Source organism: Rhagoletis pomonella, unplaced genomic scaffold (assembly GCF_013731165.1).
Source record: "Rhagoletis pomonella isolate Grant_MI unplaced genomic scaffold, Rhpom_1.0 Rhpom_scaffold_00011, whole genome shotgun sequence".
In the NCBI taxonomy this organism is placed as follows: Eukaryota; Metazoa; Arthropoda; class Insecta; order Diptera; family Tephritidae; genus Rhagoletis; species Rhagoletis pomonella.
In genome coordinates, this window is record NW_023458565.1 from 6,301,404 (window position 1) to 6,324,028 (window position 22,625).

A 22,625-nucleotide genomic window follows, 5' to 3' on the forward strand; every position below is an offset into this window, starting at 1 on the left:
CATAAATTTCTTTAAATATTTGACCAATATAAAATCAGGACTTCATCCTCAGAAGGCTTTAAATATCTATAAATCCATAGTTCGCTAAAAGATTGAGTATGGTTACACTACAGCTGCCAACAGTGCCAAAACGGCTTTCAACAAAATTACAGTACTCCAAAATAAATTTCTAAGATGTCTTGGCCTCACTCCCTCAACCCCCGTTTCCACCATCTACGCCATTGCGAATGAGCTCCCACCTCCTGAGCGTTCTCGGTGGCTCACTGCAAAAGAGCTGATTAAGATCTTTATCCATAATACTCCTCTGGCTAATTCCATCACAGAAAATCCAGGTTTAAACTCAAGTTACTCTACAGTATACCGACAGTATCAACACATTTTTGACCGTCTTGATGCGGTTGACTGCTGTTCCTCACCTCCTAATATTAAAATCTTTCTGAAACCCTTAACAGGCAATAAAGCCTCCTTAACGTCTGAGTATCTCAAAGCGCATTATGCCAAACTCTTGAATGACTATTTGGCGGATGATTATCAGATCATGTACACTGATGCGTCTTTAGCGGATCAAACAACTGGCTGTGGCATTTTTGACCTCTCTGACAATTCGAACATGCATTTCATATCCCAATTAAGACTTCATCATCCTTTGGTGAGCTCCTTGCCATAGATGAAGCGATTTAAATAGCAAAAAGGAAGAGGTATTGCAAGCTGGCCATATTCACTGACAGTCTAATTTCTTGTCAAATACTAAAACAACCCAAAACCACAAATAGTATTGCCTGTGAGATTTTCAGGAAAGCATCTGAAGCAAATTTCCTAATAGACATTGTATGGACGCCTAGCCATAAAGGGATTTCAGGTAATGAGAAAGCTGACGAAATTGCCAAAAATGCAACGATAAATAGTTCTAGCAGAAACTACAGACTCACGATGGACGAAGCAACAAAGCAGATAAAAGATGACATGTACAACATTTGGTATAAATCCTTTTTGGAATACTCACGGAATCACCCTAACCTCTTTGCTTCTACCTTTGTCAATAGGAAAAAACAGACATGGTTCAGGAAACTTTTACTGTCCCCTGCTGAGGTCAAACGACTGAATAGAATCTTAACCGGTCATACCTATGACAGAACTTATCTATGTAAAATTAATGCTTTAAATACAAATCAATGTTTCTGTGGACAAGCTGGTGGCTACGTGCACCAGACGTTCCACTGCAGGAGACTCATGAATATCAGAAACAATTTCGAAATTATCAAAAACCACAAAACTTTTGGAGAGATCTTTAATGGAAACAACACAGCCAAGGTTACACAGCTTTCTAAATTTTTACAAAAAGCCAACGTTAATTTTTAATTACTAAACCCCTTTTGTATTTATGTACAACCCTGTATTTGTAACATTCCCATCCGAACCCATTTCGCTCAAAACCCGATAATCCACGCTGTTAAAATATACGTCAATACGTATAAGCCTCAAGCTACATTGCTGCTCGATTTTTAATTCTGGATCACAACGACGACTGATGCGCAAAGTCCTACTGGCCACAAGCCTTTCGTTATAAACCTCACCTAACATGCAGCAAAGTCTATGGAAAAGACAAAGCTTATGCACATTTAAGCATTTGACAAAAAATACCGTCTAACAACTTTCGAATACATTACTGGAGCAGCTTAGTGTTTTGGACCCACTGGGCTGGCCATCGTTTTATATCGTCGAAACAACCACCCAAGAGGAACAACCGCGGTTTTGTGTGGATCTAAGTATCCCGGCCTAGAATCTAGACTCCAAAAAAAAAAAAAAATTGATCAAACCTTTGGCTGCAGTCCGCTCAATGAAGCCAGGGAGGAATTCGAGGTCCTCCAGAATTGTACTAACTTCACTGAAATATTTCACAATTTTGATAGACAGAACGCTCAACTAGCGAAATTTTTGCAAAAAATCGAAGTTAAATCCGAATTCTAGTACTATTGGTTTATTGGCGGCACACATACCGTCCACCACTCTCATTTTATTAGTATATCGCGATTTTTTCTGGCAACTAACAATATTTGTGCTTGTAATTCGGAGTATTAAGCTGGCCTTGTGGGGACAAGCTTGTCCTTGCCATTCATTTAAACCACAAAAAAAAAACCTTACCTGGACTCCTTGAACAACTACCTTGTTCATTTGTGGACATTTCAATATTTTTTAATAGTGTAAACTTATCAAGTCCCTTCTTGTTTTCATTAATCGCGTGGCAGCCGGTAAAACTAAAATTTTTCGATGTAGATCACACTTTTTCGTATGATAATGGCGGCAAAACTGGTGAGAAGCGTAATCCTGAAATAAACAATAAGGTCGGTGTTATGCAGACAAACTTTTGTTTGCCAAATTAAATGGCGGCTGCTTAGTTTGCTCGGAGGTGGTTATGCCGAGTTTGGCACAGGGTTGCACGTTCATTATGGTTTTCATGGCTATTGCCAGCACGAAATGAGAATTTCAGATGTACATAATATATATTTTTTATGATATCGTATAGGCAATTAACTGTGCCCTAATTTTTGAAGCTCCTACAGCATAAATTAAGTTCTCTGGCTTTCGGTATCACGGAAATTTTATGTGTATAGCAACAATTGTCTAAAATTTTTGTATATGACAACACCGAATTTGCTGCAGTTTGACCAAACAAAATTAGTTTGCTGTGAGAGTCGCCAAACTCGCTCTCTCCGAGTTTGCTGCAACAACAATTGCACGCAGTTTGCCAAACAAAATTTCTGCATAACACCGACCTAATAGAGATGGCAAACTATCGATGGCACTATGATAGTATCGATGGTGCGTCACTATCGCAACAATCGATGGTGCTGACTATCAACAGTACATGACTATCGATACTATTGACGATATTTTATACCGTGAACGAAAGACACAAGATACGTAAGAACAAGAGAGTGAAAAAAACGATTTTTTTTTAGCGGGTTCTACCAAAGAAGGTAAATCTAACTTATTTTCTTACGTTCTTTGGCCCAACCGCATTTATGCCCATAATTTTTATGCTTTTTACAGTTCTAAGTCAAAAATTAAAAAAGGAAAATTTTCCCAAAAATTACCTTTCTTGAAGAAAATTGCTAAATTAATGCTACAGAAATTTATATTATTTATTTTTTATGTATTATACATAAAATCCTTTTTTGGTTGACATTTTATTATAACCTTCCACGTAACGTAATAGGGCGAAAACGTATTCCATAACCAATGGGCGCAAAATATCTTTTAAAGGGAATTGGCACCACTGCCTTTTTGTTTTGCCGGTAAACAGCTGTTTAAAATCTCCAGCTGATTTACGATTTTAGATTTTTTTTTATTCAATTAGTTTGAAAGGTCTAGGATTTTATTAAATTTAGCTTGTGATATATAAAAAAATGGCTACTGATCTAGGAATTGTTTCTACGGGGTCACCTAATCCTCTCGGCTCATTAAACAGCAAACGTTGGAATAGTCTACGCCATATATTGGAGCGCCCGGGACCATTCTGCAAAGCTGATTTTACAGCATCAGCCGAAAATTTGGAAGTTTTACAAACTGCGCTTAAAGTTCTAGTTATTGGTACCTATGTAAATGTTAATAAAAACGAACAAAAAAACTCTTATGTTTTACTTTGTGTTAGGTGCCGGCGGCCTTGGATGTGAGCTGCTGAAAGATCTTGCAATGATGGGTTTTGGCAATTTGCATGTAATCGATATGGACACAATAGAATTGTCGAACTTGAATCGTCAATTTCTTTTCCGGCGCAAAGATCTTGGCTTATCGAAAGCGGAGTGTGCAGCGCGCTTTATAAACGAACGTGTACCCACTTGCCGCGTGACACCACATTTTTCTAAAATTCAAGATTTTGATGAAAGTTTTTATTCACAATTTCATATCATAGTATGTGGACTAGATTCGATAGTGGCGCGTCGTTGGATAAATGGCATGTTGATTTCCATGTTGGACTACAATGAAGACGGCAGTGTTGATCCATCGACAATTATTCCATTGATTGATGGCGGTACTGAAGGGTTCAAAGGCAATGCGCGTGTTATCTTACCTGGTTTCACGTCTTGCATTGAATGTACGTTGGACTTGTTTCCACCGCAAGTTACATATCCATTGTGCACTATCGCCAATACGCCACGTCTGCCAGAACATTGCATAGAATATGTAAAAATCATACAATGGGAGAAAGAAAATCCCTTTAGTGTACCATTAGATGGCGACGATCCGCAACATGTTGCGTGGGTATACGAACGTTCGTTAGAGCGTGCAAATCAATACAATATTTCCGGAGTCACTTACAGGTGAGTGGATCAATTAACAGAAAAGCATTACTTTCGTATTAATTCCTGTCGCGTGTTTCCTTTTAAATTATTTTAAAAGGCTTGTGCAAGGTGTTATTAAAAACATCATTCCAGCTGTGGCGAGCACCAATGCCGTAATAGCTGCAGCTTGCGCCACCGAGGTAAATACGAAAGATGTCCAACAGTTGTAGAATAATTTGTTAATGTATTTTCTGAATACACAGGTCTTCAAATTGGCTACTAGTTGTTACGACAGCATGAATAACTACATGAATTTTAACGACATGGAAGGCATTTACACGTACACTTATCCGCCGGAGAAGAGCGATATTTGCTTGGCTTGCAGTAACACACCACAAGATTTAAATGTTGATGACCCAAATACAACTACGCTTGATGATCTAATTAAAATACTTTGCGATAGTCCGCGTTTTCAGCTAAAAAGTCCAGGTGTGAAATATAAAAAAAATAATATATAATGCAATTTAAGTAGTAAAGTATTTTTTCTATCATGGTAAAGAGTACATATATATATAATTTTGGTAGGTTTGACAACAATTATTGACGGCAAAAATAAAACGCTTTATATGTCCGCTGTGAAGAATATAGAGGAACAAACACGCGGAAATCTTACAATGTCGCTGGCCGAATTGGGACTATATGATGGTGCGAGTATCATGGTCAGTGATGTGAATATGCCAACCACTATTACACTCCAGTTAAAGTACCATCCCAATGAAGTTGAAATGAAATGAACAACATATTTTTTAAATTAGAAACTACAAGTTTTTGGCTGGTTGACTATGTTATTGTCGCAAGTATATTGCAAAAAAAATATGTTAAACAAGATTGAAGAAAATCAATAAATTAAAATTTCACATATTTCCACTGTAGCTTGCGCAATTATTCACTTATTTCATCTATCACTGGTACATTTTGTAGCTCGGAACATTTGCGCTTCCATAATAAAAGCTGCTCTTTTAGCACTTTTTCTTTGGCTGCGGCGCGTGTGAGTAGAACTTTAGCTTTTTGCAGTAGCTGCGTCTTTTTACTAAGTTGTTCCTTGATAAAGGACATCTCGTCATTAACATGGGTATCAGCCTGTGTAAATGGATACGTAATTTTTATTGACTATAGGTTAACCGATATATTTTTATATTTAAGTATTTTATTATTAACTAACCCTCCCACAGGCTCTGCATTTCGTCTTTCCATTCAACTCAACTTGTAAAACAGCTATTTTATCCAGCGACTCTGCATAAAGTTTTTGAAGTTTACTCACATCAGCATTAGTTGTTTCATTTATATTCTGAAAAGGCGAATTAAAAAAATTTTATTCAAATTGCGACACTACTAACGAACTCCATACTCACTCGAGATTCGCATGCACGACGCCCATCTTTAAGGAACTTGTTTTCTGCACGCAATTTTTCCACAATGCCACGCAACGAAAGTATAGTCTGCTCAGCAGAATGCCCTAATTGCGTATTTAACTTGATGCCCGAGCATTTGCAGAGTTCCCGACGTGCTTCAGCTTGCGCCATTTCCTCTTTTAAGGCTATGATGTAGCTGCAAAAAAGTTCAACACTCAATATTGATTCTGTTAAGAGTAACATTCTACAGCTATGTACGACTTACTCTTCCAGATATTTGATGCGCTTCTCCAAACGCTCGGTTGCATCGCCTTGTCGCATCAAATCGTTATCCAGTTGCAACTGTAAGTTCTTCGCTTCCAAACGTATGTTCTGCGCTTCGATCTCCGAAAGTTTCTCCTGTAATTTTTCCATTTCAGTAGTAAGCGCATTACTGCCCTTACCCTCCAACTCCATTGCAAGTATCTTGCGTTGCTGCAGTTCGATGCGCGCTTTCAGCGCCTCAATCAACTCCGCATGCGGCTGGTGCTTCTCTGCCGCGCCGCATACATTGCCACTGCCACCCGACGCGGCACAGAAGTGGGTCAGCATATGCTTATGGCGCTCACTCGCGCTATGCGCCGGTGAACTACATTCACTACTTGCGCCCGTATATGTTTCCGGACTCTCAGAAGGCGTATACTTACCACCACCACGTTGCAGATTGGGACACGATGGCGTGCGACAACACTTCATAGCTTGCATTGTGCCACATTGCCCTACTCGACCGAGCTTCATTTCGAGCATTTGTTTCTCCTTTTCCAAGCGCGCGATCATGGTACGCGCGGACTGTAGAAGCGCGCGCGTCTTCTCCAACGCGCCATCTGCCTCTTCGAATTTTGCCTTGAACTTTTCGGCATTTTGTTGCCAACGTTTCTGCTTCTCCCACAGCCCCACCTCGGATGCACTTTTCGCACGCTTTGCATCGAGCACAATCTGTTGACGTTGTATTTGAGCGCGCGCTTCCTCCAGCTCCAGCTCGAGTGAGTGTATGCGCTTCTGTAGATTTTCAGTTTTAACTCGCGCATTCAATTCGGTTTTAATGGAAACCACAGGTCGTTTAATGAGTTGATTGCGTAGCGATTGATTTAGTTCGCGAGCTTGTTTTTCACGTTGGGTTAAGCTGGCGATCTGGCGTCGCAGTGCATCCACTTGGGTGTGATAAATTTTGTTCGTCGCCTCGGTGCGCGTGAGATCGGCATGTAGCTTCGATATCTGATCGGCAGAGTAGCTGGAGGAGTCCTTGAAGTAGCGTTGTTGGTCGTCCTGCAGGGGGGAAATGAGGTTACATAGATAACACTGTGATGGATTTTTTCAAAAATTTTCAAAGACATGGCCGGAGAGGATGGTTTCGCCCTATATCGGGTATGGGGAATCTAACAGCACTATTATTATTTTTTAAGTTTCATGCACGCCTTCTTATATATATATTTTTTTTTTTAATTTTGCCCCCAATGCTCATTTTTCATACAAAAAATCTTTGCGTATTTTCATTTGACCACTCATTACTTCTTTATTTATTCCTCGCCTTCCTTCATTAGTAACTTGATTATTTTTGTAACAGAACAGGCTTTAGCACAAATGTAAAAATTTGGCACAGAACCTGTTATTTTTTTAAACTTTCTTCTGTTAAATTTCAAATTTTTTTTAAATTTTTTTCTTTAAAAAATAAAAAAAAATATGGAATGATTAATTAATTTGTCAGAAACTATCAGTCCTATCGGAAAGTTATGTATATATGGTTTATGGAGAATTTTATTAGCGTTGATTTGACGTTAAGATTATTAAATTGGTTCGTAAGATATACGGATTACTGGAACAACTTTTTGTTTTAACCTGAATAACGGTAAATATCTCGAAAACGTATCCATAAAAAACAAGTAATTTTTAAGCATAAAACAAAACCGACTTCAAATCACATATAAAAATTTAGGAGTTCCGTTAATTTTTTCATGATCCAATGATCGGATCTAAACCAAATTAGCATGACACTACATTTCCGATGCAAAAAGAATTATCGAAATCGGTACTCGTGGTCCAAAGTTATGCGGTAACATACATAAAAAAAAAAAATTAAAAAAAGTTAAATAAAAAATATTCCGACGAACTGATAAACTCCTCCTTTTTTGAAAGTCGGTTAAAAATAAGCTCGGAATCACAGAGCAATTCTACATAGAAATTGGAAAGTGGCATCCATTGAACATTTTTGCTGTAAACCAGTATCATTTTCCCGTACAACAACCCCTGGGGATTAAAATTCCATTTTTCGCGCAGAGCTGAGATGGATGTGTATGCCTATGTTTTTTGAGCCGCTGAAATCGAAAATGACTACAAAAAATTAATTAGACCCCTCCCTCACTCCCTAGGGCCCCTGACTACACCCTGAAAGGTTGAATTGTGAATTTTCATACAAAATAAAGACGTATGTGTATTTTTAACCGACTTCCAAAAAAGGAGGAGGCTATCAGTTCGTCGGAATATTTTTTTTTGTTTTTTTTTTTTAATTTGGACCACGTCAACCGATTTCGATAATTCTTTTTGCATCGGAAAAGCAGTGTCTCAGAGGTGGTCCCATACTAATCTGGTTTAGATCCGATCATTGGTTCACTAAGTATATATATATATATATTTTTTTTTAAGTCTGTTTTTTTTTGCTAAAAATTACTTGTCATATTTTTTTTGCGCTTTAAATCGACTACAAAATGACTACAAAAAATTGTTTTGTAATTAACGAGGAAGTGACTATGAAAAGTTAGAATTTTATGGATAGTTGTAATGAAATTCCTTCCCCAGGGATGGTTCTAATGGGGTGATAGCGGGAAAACGGTCAATTGAAATTATTTTTTATTGATTTTCCACCTAAAAGTTTCTAAGACTAATTTTTTTGGGTTTGGTATTTTCACAAAAGTTAAGGGCTATGGCATTCTGAACAACTTTGCAATGAAAGTTTGCGGAAAAACCAATTAAATAGAAGTTACAAACCATAAAATGGATATGAAAAAATTAAAAGAATGAATGAAGCAGTTCGATTCCCAATACAGGAAATAGAGTGAAATCGTACCCTCCGGCCCTGACTTTGTTTTGCGGCTATAAACGTGTAATTAAAGTCATTTTATTTGTAAAAGAAGAAAGGCTTAACCATTTTCATAACAAAAAATATAAGTTATCGTTTCTAAAGACTTTTGCTAATCGATCATTTTTGGTTCGTAAATTAAATTTTTTAGAAATTAAAACTTTTTTGCTCGAGTGAATGAATATATAGATATTTTGAAAGAAATTTTTTTCGATATTTGACATTTGATAGATCAAACATATAAAAATCAAAGAAAACGATTAGGTTTAGCAAACCATTAAAAAATAATAAAATATCTGCCGAATATTAAAAAATTTAAAAAGTAAGAATTAAGGGTAATATCAACAATCTACAAATAATCGAAAAACTAAAAGTGGTTTAAAAATTTTACGGTAAATAATTTTTTTCTGCGAATTAACAAAAAAATTATAATCTTCTGTTGTGGTAAAATCACCTACGTGAAAATTGTTAAGGGTTTCCGTAAGTTCATTGATATGCTTGTCCTTTTCCTCTAGTAGTTGCCTCAATTGTTCCATTTCCGGGTTAACGGCACTCTCCATTGATTTTTCTCGCTCCTCGTAAAGATTTACTCTGAATAGTTGTAAATAAATTTAAAATTAAAAACATATTCTATCGACTGGTCTGGCAATGATCTCAATTACAGCCATAACATACTTCTCCTTCAATAAACTCAGCTCCTCCTCCTTAACAGCCAACGTTTTCTCCCAATAGCTAGCTTTATCCTTTAGCTCTTTCACTTGCTTCAACAAAGTTGGTAGCTCTTTCATCGACTCGGTATCCTGTTTCTCCAATTGCTCACCTCCATCTGCTGCGATTGTAGTCTCACCTCCGTTTTGTACGGGGTCCTGCTGGAACATCTCTTCGATTTTCTCATCGGTTAGCTCATTCAAACTGTTATCTCCGCTCTCATCGCCACCACCACCACCGCTAGCTCCTGTTGCCAGTTCAATTTTTTCTGCAGAATGTCGACGCACAGATGCAATCTCCAGTTGTGTCTTTAGTTCGAGTATTTCCATGTCTTTGGTTTTAATGTTGAAATTCAAGTTCGTGATCGTACTCTTGAGATCGCCAATTTCGTTGGTCAGCTTGGCGGTGGTATTTTGTATTTGCTCACGTTCAGTTTGTAATAGATCTTGATATTTACTAATGGATTTATCTTTTTCGCTGAGCAGCGTATGGAATGAGAGTATGGTTTTCTGGAAGTGAGTGAGAAAATAGGTAGGTTTGCTCAAATACTACATATTTATCTAGAGAGACAAAGACATAAAATCTTCACAATACCTCAATTATATCGCTCTTTGGGCTAGTGTCCGCTTGAGCAGCTACCTTAGTTTCGCTGGAAGACTTGACGAGCTCCAATTGACCTTGCAGTTCTTCAATACGCTTAGTAGCTGTTATAAGTCTGGAAAAAGAAAATGCTGCTTTTCTTATAATATCTAGTCAATGGGCAAGGGAAAGAATTCGCAAAGGCAACGGAGGTAGTAATTATTAATAAAATAACGGTATGGTAATGAATGATTTGTAGATCCGCTTTTTTACCAAAAATTTAGTCCAAGTTCCATTGATTTTGATGAAAATACAAGTTCTTATCTGTGGAAGAAGCCACATTCCAGCTATTTCTAACCTCATAAAGTGAATGCCTACGTCTATGCCTCGCAATGAAATCCGACACTGGCCTTTCGCCTAGCGGACCACGTGAGCAATTTACAGGCGGAAACATTTGTGATTAAGGAGACGATAAGGTGTATAAAACACCAAGCACACGCGAGACCCCAGGTCAACGTTTTCTCAGGTAGTCGGGCAATTATTCATGGGGAGAGCTGTATTTATGTAGAAGAGATTTGAACTCAGTTTCTAAACAACTCGAAACTACCATAAAATGGGCCCAATGCTTAGGGACTTATACGGGAATGAGACAGCGGATGAACAAGTAAGGTGCGGCTCTGCACAAAATGTGTCCCACGCGATTGACATTTGCGCCTCGCTTAGTGAAATCAAAAGCAGAATTATCGAAATTCGAAAGCTAAGCAGAATTAGAGTAGTACAGTATTGTATAGAATTGCCAGTAAGATCTGGAAAACCTACTCTAAATCAGAGATCTATTAGGAAAGATCAACTCACGGCTGCCACCACAGGCCATGGACACATGGGTGTGTATTCCGAAAAGTTTTGCCGCAGCTGTAAGGATCCGGGCTAAAATTAGGCTGTTGAACACTTTCTCTGCGTGTGGCCGGCCTTTGCAAGGTTGAAACTAGAGCCCATTGGCTATATACTAAAATTCATCAAAACCCTTAAGTGGTTATAGGTTTGTTCCGAGTTTAGGGGTTTAAAATGGCTAAAATTGCGAATTGGTTAAGAGACACTATAACGAGTGAGTAGAAGTATGAGGACTTGACGGTCAAACCTCCACACACTTTTCGTCATTGGGTCACAGCAAAGACAAGCTAAAGGAGTTGCCGGTTTGACTTTTAATTGTCTAGTTACACGACTTAAGCACTTCAAAAAGGCTTCTCGACGACAATCTACTCGAATAGCGAATGGAAAGAAGATTCGGTTCTGGCAACATAGTCACAATCTACCACAATATGGTCCGAACGAAAGTGGTGTATACTAACAAGAGTTGTCTCTAAATTTCCAGATCTCCAGGAAACTCTTAAAATGTCGCAAGCAATTATGAGCAATAGATTATCAAACTACGTAAAAGAAAACTTGAATTGTCAGATACGCGCAAATCGACCACACAGGGTGAAAAGTCATCGAATAAATTGACTCTAATGTGAAAATTGTAAATGAGACACATATCTTATGATGCCTGTGCACTTACTCAGTTTTGCTCTCTTCAAGTCGAATATCTCGCTCACTCAATTTTTCTCCCATTTCTTTTATTCGCTCTTCAAGCTCTGTCGATCGCACTTCATCTCGTAGTTGGGGTTCGCCAACCGCTAACGTCTCGGTTTGCACGCTTTGACATTCCGTTAGCTCACCTGCTGTTTGCACGATGGCATCGTTGGTTTCTCTATTAAGCAGCTGATCCATAAGCATAATTCCCTTTGTCGATTCTTCGCTCGTTTTATCGGGCTCTTGAATGGATTGTCTAGCTGCTAAACTTAATGCTACTTTATTCGTGGACTTTGGCTGGTCTGATGTCTTAGTATTTCCATCACGCACTTCAACAGAATGCGGTTCACTTCTATCAATAGTTGTTTGTGTTGTAGCGTCAGCCTTGCGTATGCGTCGTATTGGTGAGCCGATTGGCGAAAGGTTTTTATCCAACATTTCAACTGTTGATCTCCTCTTAAGCACATGCGTCGCTGATAGCTTACGTTCTGCTGGTACTGGCGCGTCTGTATTGGTGGCTACATCTTTTTGTCGCGGACTAGAGTATTGCTCCTCTGTTTTCGTATCTGTTTCCTTTACTTTATTCTCCCCTTCGGCGATTGCTCGATTGTTGTCTTTCGCGCCGTTCCCGAAAAGCGCCTCAATTGTTTGCCAATGCCCAGTCTCCTTCGCTGAAAGTATACGTTGCTCCAGCAGTTCCTCGTGCAAGGAATCGAATTTATTTTGTAGATCTTGCAAATTTCTTTCGAGTAGCTTGCATTGCGTTTCTGATTTGATAAGCTGAAAGAGTTGTTTGATTTTAAGTTGCACATAAATTTCTGTTACATTTGTAAATCATACCTCGATTAAGTTCTGCGATTCATCCACAGCTATATTTTCATTTTTTAAGTTTGCAATAATTGACTCTTTAATGATTTCACTTAACTCTTTGATGCCTCTACCATTATCAGTGGATCGAAGAGATTTCTTTACAAATTTAGTATAAGCAAAAACGAAGTTTGTTAGGAAGATCAAAGGCGTGAACTTAGCATATTTTTCTCGCAAGACATACATCGACTTTTGCAGAAACCTGCGAAGAATTACAATTCCAAAAAATAATAAATTAGTTAACTCTTCTCATTCGTTATATGTATGTATGTACTTGATCTTGATGTCTTTAGTACTGCGTTCCAGCTGGAAGCCCTTGGTGAGTTGGATAAGTTTTTGGTCTTTAGCATCTGAATCACGTTCTAGGGTTGCACACTTTTGCTTTAGTTGGTCAAAGTCAAAACGCAAATTCGATACTTCTTGCTTGGCTGAAAAGGAGAATATAACTAATGAATAAAATCAGACACAATTGTCTTGGGACTACGCCTAGTCCTACAAGACTCTCCGCTAATATTCCACGCCAAAATTTGGAACATTTCAAGTAACTTGTACATCACAATTATTTTTATGACGTCGGGTGGGTATACCTGGCCGCGACCTAAAAAATCGACTGTGCTAAATCCTAATTGTGTAGCCACTCCAACTTTAGGCTATTTAAGATATTAAGCACAATGGCGGGTGTCATGTTTTAAATTTTGTATGGAGAATATAATTGCTCCGCAAGGAGTATCAGTCTACGAATCATGATACTACGTAGGCCACAAAGAATATGCTCTGAGGTTTCCTTCACCAGGCCACCAAACCTGCAGTCAATCTCGAGATAAAGTCTAATTTTATTCAAATGGTACTTTAAATTGTAGTACCCAGTTAAATAGCCTGTAAGAGTTCTAAGACCCTCTCGGCTAAGTTCAAGTAGTCTTTTGGAGTTCCTCCAGGAAGGAGTTATACATTTCTTTGATTGTCTCATTCCCTTTGCTCTCCGCCAGTGGGTAGCAATCTGACATTCTCCTCAAATTCTAAGTAGCTCTGCACTGCGAGACAGGCAGTCCTTTCATTGCCTTCAAACCCTTCCAGTCAAGGCCATTAGGACCTTTAAACGAGTTTTCCTACTGTCCACAAGCCTCGATGTCATTCTAAATGAATCTAAAGCCTTTAATGATGCCTCACTAATCGAAATAATATTTATTATGGCCTCGTTTGTCCTTCCACGAAGACATTCTCGAACACAGATTTCGTTTGCGAAGACTTTCGCCTGGAGTATGGTTGGGTATGAGTTTAAGCGGGAATGTGTACCGTTTATTTGTGTCGCGATGTTGGGGTCGTATTCTGGATAGGTAGGAGTTCTATCTACTGAAGTATCCAGAACGGAGTTGTGTTAGTGCTATGTATGTATTTGGGTTTCCTTAGGCAGTTCAATATCTCCTATTACCCAGACATCGCCGAAAGAATTGCGTGAAGATGATCACGCGTCATGAGGAGGCAACCCACTACGGTCCGTAGAACGGCGCGAAATGGTGTTGATTGCGTCCTACCTGTGCCTGGAGCCCATATTGTGTCTGCGTAGTTGATAACGGGTTGGCCGATCGACTTCTCTGCTGTAAGCATTGTGTCTCTGTCTTTGTCGCAAGAGCTTCTGGTTAGCGATTTAAGAACCATGGAAGGGCAAAATGTTTTCCGAAACAACGAAAGCTCCATTAAAGTTTTTTAAATCTCCGGTATTGCAGGATAGCACGAAGCAAATATTATTGCTTTTAGAAAGCAGGGCCGCTGTATTACTCTGAACAATTTTGACCCTCTTTCGGTCAACATATACCGGTGGGCTCAAACCCTGGGTCTGGATAGAAATTTTAATAGCGAGATCACGCAGGATAAAGCGTTTAAATTTTAGTAATTTTTACATTTGACTCAAAGCTGAATGGAGTAGTGAGAATAGTGTCTTCAAGGTTGAGGTTGTAGCTATGCCAGAGGCAGTCTTAACCCGATCACAGGGATATAAAAGGAAACTATGGCCGACGAACTTGTAGAGGGGTACGACCACCCCCCACGAAGACAAAGCATTGGCATACCTTTTGCCACCCGCAATAGGGCTTGAAGCTTACATTATTTAAGAAGAGGGGATATATCTAACAATCGTCGAAGTGTTAACGGGCTACTGTCTTATAAATAAACATGCGGATCGGCTCTGAGTACCGTTTTGTAGATGTTGGAAAAGATGAAAAATCTCTGAGGAGGAAGAGACAGCTTTTTCTTTTCGGTAGTCGTTAAGCACTGTATAGTAAAAGGTTGTAGCACCTAGCGTTCCATATGAAGTGGTGGATACAAATCTAAAATAACTGACGAGATTCTGTAGAGATTCCAAGTACATAATGGTATCATAAGGAGCTTGAAAAGCTTGGTGTGGAGTTTTAGTCTTTTTACTGCTAATATTTAATAATATTTAGGCTCTTACAATTTTGCTAAGTGTTTGGCCGAGCTTTTGCTGCAATTTGTGGTGCACGTCTTGATGTTGTTGCACAAATGGAGGGACCCACAGTTTTACGACGCCTCCGAAGGCCAAAGGGGTTTTTATGAGAAGCTTTTTTCATGACAGAAATACGCTCGGAGGTTTGCCTTTGCCTTTTTATAGCTACTTGGTCCTCAAGGATCTCGCATCTATAAGCAGCTAATTGCTTTCTTCTTTGATGCATCTTCTAGACTTTTATCAACCTATAAGTTCTTTTTTCATCAAACAATTCCCCTCGAAGCCATCAAATGCGCTCAAAGCTCTGTCTCAGCGGGATTCTACTCACCACTATCAAGTTCACGTTGCATTTTAGCCAGTAACAACTTCTCTTCAGTGTTACTCTGTAGATCAGCTACCAGATGCCGCAAATTCACATGGTTATCTGTGATCTCATTCAACAACTTCTGTTGCGATTGTATCTGACTCTGGGCAATCTCAAGTAAACTCTCTAATTGTGCCGACTTCCGCAACGATTCGTCCAGCTGCTGTTGTGCTTCCTTTAGTGATGCCTGCAGTTCGCGGTATTCGTCCATCGTTAAATAGTCCAATTGCATATTCTCATTTATAATGCCATAATCTGCACAGATATCTGGTATTTTGAGATTAGGGTCTAATTTGTCAGCAAACAGCTGCTCAATGATAGCGGCCAATTGCGCGCGTAGATCTGAATTGGTTGCTTGCACTTGTAAGAAGTCCTCTTTGCTGTAATATCCAGAATTATGCAACTGACTGCAGTCCTTTTCGAGGTAGCTCAGCTTATCTTTTAGTGTGGCTAATTCTCTTTGCAGCGCGGTCATTTGCTCTATATGACGCAATTCACTTTGTTTGACTTCGTTGAGTGTGTTATCGAATTCCACGCGCATGAATGCATAAGAGGACTTCTCTTTAGTCAGTTCCAGCTGTGCGTTTACCAGTTTTGCATTTAAATCGGCATAGCTTTGTGTGAGCTCTGCGTCACTCACTTTCAACTGTTGTTGTAGATCTTCAAAACCCTGGCGATAGATATTCAACTCGGCAACTTGTAGCTGAAGTTCGCGTTTTTCAACATCAAACGTGGACTTGTCGTCGTTTGGTATAACCGGCAGTTCTTGTTGCTTGATATTTTTGTTGGGCGTGGTGGGGCGCGTAGATGAGTCCATTGTTTTGGGTATGTGCAGCGATAGCTCGTCGTCAAAGCCATTACGTAGCTTTGTACCTTCACGCATGCTTTCTACAGAGCTCAGCTCGTCTGTCTCTTGTTCATACTCCTGATCCTGTGCTGGGTGTGGCTGCTGTTTTATAAGTGCACGCAAAGCCTCTTCACGCGCTTTCAAAGTTTGTAATTCGCTTTGCAGGCGCTTTGGAGTACTCGGGATCGAGCTAGTACGCAACGCTTCAAGTAGGCGGTAGAGCATTTCCGTATCGATGGTAATGTGATCGGAGGAAGCTGAAAAGAGAGGGCATACTCACTTACAACTTTCTATAGGAAAAATATAATTCTTTTTAGACGTTCACCATCATATTCTCTGAGTTTCTCCAATATCTCCAACATGCCAGCACGCAAGGTATCATTTTCATCCAGCACATCCTGATATTTAAGCTGATTGGCCGCTACAGCCTGATTGGCTTCATCTGGTATCTGTTGAGAAATATGTATGTGTGTAAAGGTTTTTGTACAAAATTTTTGTCTCTCAACTCACCTCCAGCGACAACTTGCAATTTGCACAGAAGTTCAACACCGCATTGCGCTCCGCGTGGCTTGCATTGCCGCTCTCCGTCACCTCGCCGATCTCACTGGGTATGCGTAGACTATCCATAGTAGCGCGTTCCTCTTCCACAGTAGGTGCGGCAACTGGGTTTTGCGATAGTTTTTGCCGCTCCAATAGCTCTTTTCTACAGTTCACAAAGCACTTAAATAACATCCCTCAAAACAGTTACTAAAAAAAAATGCCACCTACCTCAAGTCACTCTTCTCCAGCTTCAATTGCAGCCGCATTTCCTCCGAAGCGCGCAGCTTCAATGTTAATCGTTCAATCATCTTGTCTTTATTACGCTCTTTAGCCACCAGATTTTTCGCCGATATCACCATGTCATCCGGTATATTCAATCGTTTTCGTAGTATGCCATTTTCGTGCGCGATTTCATGCATGGAATTCAGTTCCATGATGAGTGCCCGTATTTGCTTGTCACGTGAAATGACCTTCTGTTCGAGCGCAGTACACTTACGCAATGCTTTTACCAGCCCATCTTCACCACGCTGATATGTCTCGAGCGCCGAGATGGCGTGCATGGCTTGCTTGGACTTTAGCGCATTATCCTCTTCACTGCGTTCGAGCATCTCAGAGAGCTCGCGACAACGTTCATTGGCCGCCTGTAGAGACTCCTCGATGGTCTTGCAGCAAGCGCGAGTTTTGTTTGGATTGCGCGCCTCCTCCTTTTCAGCAGAGAGTTGGTTCATTAGACGAGTGGAAGACATCATTTCTTCAGCTAAATATTTGATTTTGAGTTCTAGAGATTCGATATGCTTATCACGAGACTCAAGAGCCTGAAATAGAAGAGAGTATGAGTATTGATTCGTTGATTCGTAGATATGGAGGGAAATTTGAAATGAAAATATCATTTGACAACACCGCATATGAAGCCATGGATTCAGCCATATATAGAAGCAATGTAGCTGCTCATATCCGCCGATAGATTAGTGTAATGCTACAAACCAGACGGACGAAAACGGCAGTAGGAAACCAAGCCGCTGAAGATCGCGAGAGGCTGCCTTCAGGGAGAAGTATACTGTACCTTGTTATGAAGCTTGTTAGTAAATGAACTGCTTGAGGTACTATGGGATAATAGACGGCTAGGGGAGTTTTAGAAAATACTCTCTGTGACAGTGCCCAAAAAGCACATATACTTACTAAGAGGGGTTGTGGCACGGTGATTCTGAATATAAATCCTGCCAAAGCAGACGTCATTCTTTTGAAAATGAGAGGAAATTTCGAAGGGCACTGGTTGGGTAGGTAGAAATATCTCGGGGCTATATTTGTCTTTAAAATACTATTACGTTGTCACAGTTGTATGAGCTTTAAGAGTGTCCTGAAGACTGACTATCAAATTAGGGCTACTACAGCCCTCTTTATCCTGGGGTGGATGTATACCATGATAGTCAGGTCAACAAGTAATATATATGGAGTGGTGCCATGGTCCGAGAGAACCTCTTTCAACACAGTAAGGACCGTTTACACAAGTAGCTTGCAAAATTTATCTGCTCTTTTTTTTTTGAGAGCAAAATTTGTGTTTTAAGCGCGATAATATTTTACTTGAGAAAATGGCCCTAAGTGGATTACTTACCAAGCTTCAGCGGCTGACGAGCACATGACTTTTCCTAACACAGGCTTGGAAGTCATCCTTGACCTGACATGACTGCATAAAGTCATAGGCCGCAAAGAAGGCTCTCTTAAATTCCACGAGAAAGGTGATGGGTAAAGGAAGAGTGAACTAAAGCAGATTGGAAGAAAAAAACCAAGATCCAGATCTCGATATTCCCGTTCATTAGACATTACATCTTAAAGAGAAAAAAATTTAAGACCAAGACAATTCTAAAACACATCCAAGGGTCGTACACAGCCACTACAAAAACTGACGAACGTATAGGGGCAGGAATATATATAAATTTGCTCAGACAAATAAGATGGCAGTACGCTGTCAGACTGCAACATAGGCCATATTATACGGCTATATATCGACGGCTGAGTGGAAGATCACCCTGTCTCGGCTGCCGGTTCGAAAACACCGTATCTCCGCAAACGGTTCAAAAACGCCATATCTCAGCTGCCGATATATTGAATTTATATACAGATGGGGCGTTTGTGAACCGGCAGCCGGGATATGACGATCTTCATGTGTACACATAAATCCTTGAAGATTTGGCAATGTATATATAAATTTAACACCCTAAAGGAACACAACACAGTACAAATGATGTGCGTCCCGAGCTGTAATTGTTAGGTTTCATCGGGACTATAGGGCTGGACTATGGAACCAAGGTCACAGTGAACGTCCTCTATTTTATCTTTTAATCCCACTATATATTTTTATGTCAAGACAATTATCAGATTTCGTAGTATTTTAAGTCTAAGCCCTTAAGCTGAACGACAGTTAGGTTTCCTCTGAAAGAGACTTGCAGCATTGTCCAAAGTGAAATATGCTGCGGGGATGGTTTCTGTACCAAACACGCCAGCAGAGGTATACGGAATGTCATTATAGAGTAATTTTGGCACAGAGTTCTGACTACCTTCTCAGGTTCGACATTAACTTATGCACTAAGAGTCAGTTTTTTCACCACATCCGTGCAGGGTTTTATCGAAAGGTTTACATAAAGAGTGTGGAAATGACTTAGTCATAGCCCCAGTACCGGCATAACTTGGTAGTTAGTTTGAAGGAGTTTTACACTTTTTTGCGGCTATTATTAGTAGTACATATGTGAGATTAACACTCGCAAAATTATGGATACTTTTTTCGGTAAATAAAGCAAAATAATACACTTTTTTATTATATCTATTATGAATATTAATTAATTAAAATTAATATATATTGAAGTCCAATCGCTATTCTCTGAATAGTGTGGCCAGATACATACGGTGAGTGTCAGTGAAAAACGTATAGTAAAAATTTTCCATTTTTTGAAAATATATATATTTTTTAATTTTATAAATATTAATAAAAATATAGTTCACACTACAAAAAAAAAGCTACATATTAAACTGCATACTCGAAATTTTTCTAAAAAGTTTGAAATTTTGGTGAAAAATTTTTGAATTTGAAATTGAAGTGTGAAACTTTGATTTTTGTTATATGTAGAATGAACTATATTTTCATAATGAATATTGCCGTAACTACTGCGCCTAAAAATTGGCTGCAATAGGGCATAAGGCTGTTGAATAGAAAAATTAGTTCTTACATGCAAAAGCTTGGTAGTCTCCTCTTCGTCATCACTGGCAGTGGCATTCTTGCCCGCACCATCGTTCTCAGCCTGCGTCAAACTCTCTGTGAAACTTATCGGCTCTCCCATTTTTTCGAGCCGCGCGCGCAATTTCTTCACTTCTTTGTCCTTTGCATCCAACATATTTTTCCAAGATTGTGCTTTTGTTTCCAACTTTTCTATGAAACTTTTCAAATCGTGCTCACTTTTTTCACGCTCCTCTTCGAGATATGTAATGTTGCCTTCTAGCCGCGTGATCTCAATACTCAGTTCGTTTACGGTTTCTTTCAGGGCCTTTCGTTCGCTATCGACGAGTGTTATATCGGCGCTAAGTTGTAGAAGTCTCGTTTTGCTCTGTTGCAGTTCCGTTTCACATTCGATAATAGTTTTTGATTGAGCGATATTTTGATTTTGAAGGGCCTGTAAGAAAGTGTAAGCGGAAGAGTGTTAAAAATATAAAATCAGTGACCGTAACTGTTATGATTGTTTTTTAAAGGGTCAATAAATACTTGTTATTTTTTCATCGATTTGTTTTCAGCCAAAAATATAAGTAAAATTTTGAATTTTATTCTTTCGCTCAGAAAGAAAATATAAAATTAGACTTTTAATTTTTTTGGTCGAAAATAAAAGTTAAAATTCTGACTTTTATTTTTTAGGTAATAAATAATTTTTCTCATCATAAAAATAAATGTTTCATCATAAAAAATAAATGCTAAAATTTGAAATTTTTTCTATCAAAGAAAAAAGTTTAATACGACCCTGATTTTTTTGATTAAAAATAAAACTTAAAATTTTATTGATATTTTATTTGATTGTAACCGATTAGGTTAAAAACGTTTTATTGCTAGGTATAAACAATCGGGGTATTCACAATGCCTGGTTATCAGGTAATCTGGTTATTTGGTATAATTTTAACACAGCTTACAAAAACAAAATACAATAGAGAATAGCATTTTTTAACCAGATAACTTGATAACCAGGCAGGTGTGAATAATTTTTGATCGGTAAAATAAAAGTAAAATTGTAAGTCCCTTTTTATAGCGAAAAAATTTAAGTCAAACTTACCGCCGGTTTCATGAAAGCAATTTAAGTGAAAAATAATTTTTTTCGGTCAGTTTCCAAATTAAATTCAAATAAAAAAATAATTGTTCACTTTAATTGTGAAACTGGCAATTAAACTTTAATATTTGACCGGAAAAATAAAAGCAAAATTTTAACATCTATTTTTGACCGAAATATTAAAAGAAAAAAATTTACTTCTATGTTTGAGCAAAAAAAATTGAAGTCATAACTTAAACTTTAATTTTTGATTGGTAAAATAAAAGTAAAATTTCAAGTCCCTTTTTAGAGCGAAAAACATTAAAGTAAAACTTACCGCCGGTTTCACGAAAGCAATTTAAATGAGAAATAATTTTTTTTTCTGCCAGTTTCCAAATTAAATTCAAATAAAAAATAATAATTTTCCACTTAAATTGCTTTCGTGAAACTAGCTATTAAACTTTATTTTTTGACTGGAAAAAATAAAAGTAAAATTTTAACTTCTATTTTTGACATAACAAATTAAAGTCAAACTTTGATTAACCGAGAAAATAAAAGCTAAAATTTAACTGTTTTTTTTTAATTGCTGACTTTTTGAAAAAAGTCCAAAAAATTTAAGTCACGAGTTCAGTAATTTCATTTGAGTTTTCGCAAATAACTTTTATTTTCGATCGCTGTATGAAATGTGTTGGCAAAAGAATTATCTCTAACGGTATTCTGCAGGCAATCTTTAAACACGTTTTTTTTATATTTCAAGTCGAAAGGGTTAAAATTCACCACCACAGTGGAAATGTTAATTAAATTTGAATATTTTTAATCAGGGTACTAAGCTTACCTCAATTTCTCGTAGTAAACGCTTTATATGTTTATTCTTCGAATTAATATTTCGTAACAAATCTTCTTGCTTATCCAGCTCTGAGAGCGGGTCAGACGAATCTTTATCGCTGCCGTCAGCGGCAGCTGTTTGAGCAGCTTCTTGCATACGCTTTTGTAGCTGGAAAATATCCTCAGTGAGCTAATGGCGTTTAAATAACGAAATATTTAAACAAACATTTTAATAAAATTATATTTGTTATGTAATACATGCACACTTACCTCCTTAACCTTATCTTTTAATTCTAATTTTTCGTCTTCAAGTCGTTCCAACATAACTTTTAGCTTTTCATTCTCATCCACCAAACGGTCTGTACGTGAGTCATCTACAAAAATATTTAGTCAAGTGGACGCCAAATATGTTGAAGCAAAAATTATTATTTTCTAGTTTTAATATATTTTGGCTCACCTTCACTGCTCTCTTTATCTTCCAATTGCGACTGTAAGTCTGCCACTTGTTCGCCCTTGTACTGCAACACGGCCAAGGTGACGTCCAAAGTGCGCCGCAAGGACTTTTTCGGTATCTCCTCGATGGCCACAATCAATTGCAGCAACGTCTCATATAATTCCTCCTTTTGTTTTGTATTAAATTCACGAAATTTACGCGCTGATACTAAATCGGATATTTCCATTTTTTTTGTGGTTGTATTCATCAATATTTCTTAAATTTATTGGCTTTTTAGTGCTTAAATATTTAGTACGCGTTTGAAGTGGTTAATTTTTTTTT

At 38.3% G+C, this 22,625-nt stretch overlaps 2 protein-coding genes across 2 annotated transcripts; one reads left to right on the forward strand and one right to left on the reverse strand.

Annotated features, from left to right (window-relative positions):
• The first annotated feature begins 3,321 nt into the window (after window positions 1–3,321).
• LOC118747328 (nedd8-activating enzyme E1 catalytic subunit) lies at window positions 3,322–5,215 on the forward strand. Its single transcript, XM_036481368.1, has 5 exons — window positions 3,322–3,591; window positions 3,653–4,322; window positions 4,402–4,483; window positions 4,547–4,772; window positions 4,869–5,215. Exons 1-5 carry the CDS (start codon window positions 3,408–3,410, stop codon window positions 5,075–5,077), a joined length of 1,371 nt encoding a protein of 456 aa, XP_036337261.1. The 5' UTR covers window positions 3,322–3,407; the 3' UTR covers window positions 5,078–5,215.
• Window positions 5,207–22,590, reverse strand: LOC118747124 (centrosomal protein cep290). Its single transcript, XM_036481114.1, has 18 exons — window positions 22,308–22,590; window positions 22,121–22,209; window positions 21,861–22,040; window positions 19,967–20,407; window positions 16,974–17,560; window positions 16,716–16,908; window positions 16,531–16,654; window positions 15,323–16,462; window positions 12,808–12,961; window positions 12,507–12,735; window positions 11,653–12,446; window positions 10,110–10,230; window positions 9,483–10,024; window positions 9,266–9,398; window positions 5,961–7,000; window positions 5,696–5,891; window positions 5,506–5,631; window positions 5,207–5,423 (listed from the first exon to the last, which is right to left on the reverse strand). Exons 1-18 carry the CDS (start codon window positions 22,549–22,551, stop codon window positions 5,226–5,228), a joined length of 6,531 nt encoding a protein of 2,176 aa, XP_036337007.1. The 5' UTR covers window positions 22,552–22,590; the 3' UTR covers window positions 5,207–5,225.
• Between the last annotated feature and the right edge of the window lie 35 nt (window positions 22,591–22,625).

Bases quoted from the DNA above. Each gene is read 5' to 3' on its own strand.
- LOC118747328 (XM_036481368.1), top strand. From the start codon at position 3,408: ATGGCTACTGATCTAGGAATTGTTTCTACGGGGTCACCTAATCCTCTC. The intron at 3,592-3,652 runs GTACCTATGTAA...ACTTTGTGTTAG, and splicing joins GCTTAAAGTTCTAGTTATTG to GTGCCGGCGGCCTTGGATGT. The intron at 4,773-4,868 runs GTGTGAAATATA...TAATTTTGGTAG, and splicing joins TTTTCAGCTAAAAAGTCCAG to GTTTGACAACAATTATTGAC.
- LOC118747124 (XM_036481114.1), bottom strand. From the start codon at position 22,551: ATGAATACAACCACAAAAAAAATGGAAATATCCGATTTAGTATCAGCG. The intron at 12,962-15,322 runs GTGAGTAGAATC...TCTCCTTTTCAG, and splicing joins GCAACGTGAACTTGATAGTG to CCAAGCAAGAAGTATCGAAT. The intron at 9,399-9,482 runs GTATGTTATGGC...ACAACTATTCAG, and splicing joins CTGAGTTTATTGAAGGAGAA to AGTAAATCTTTACGAGGAGC.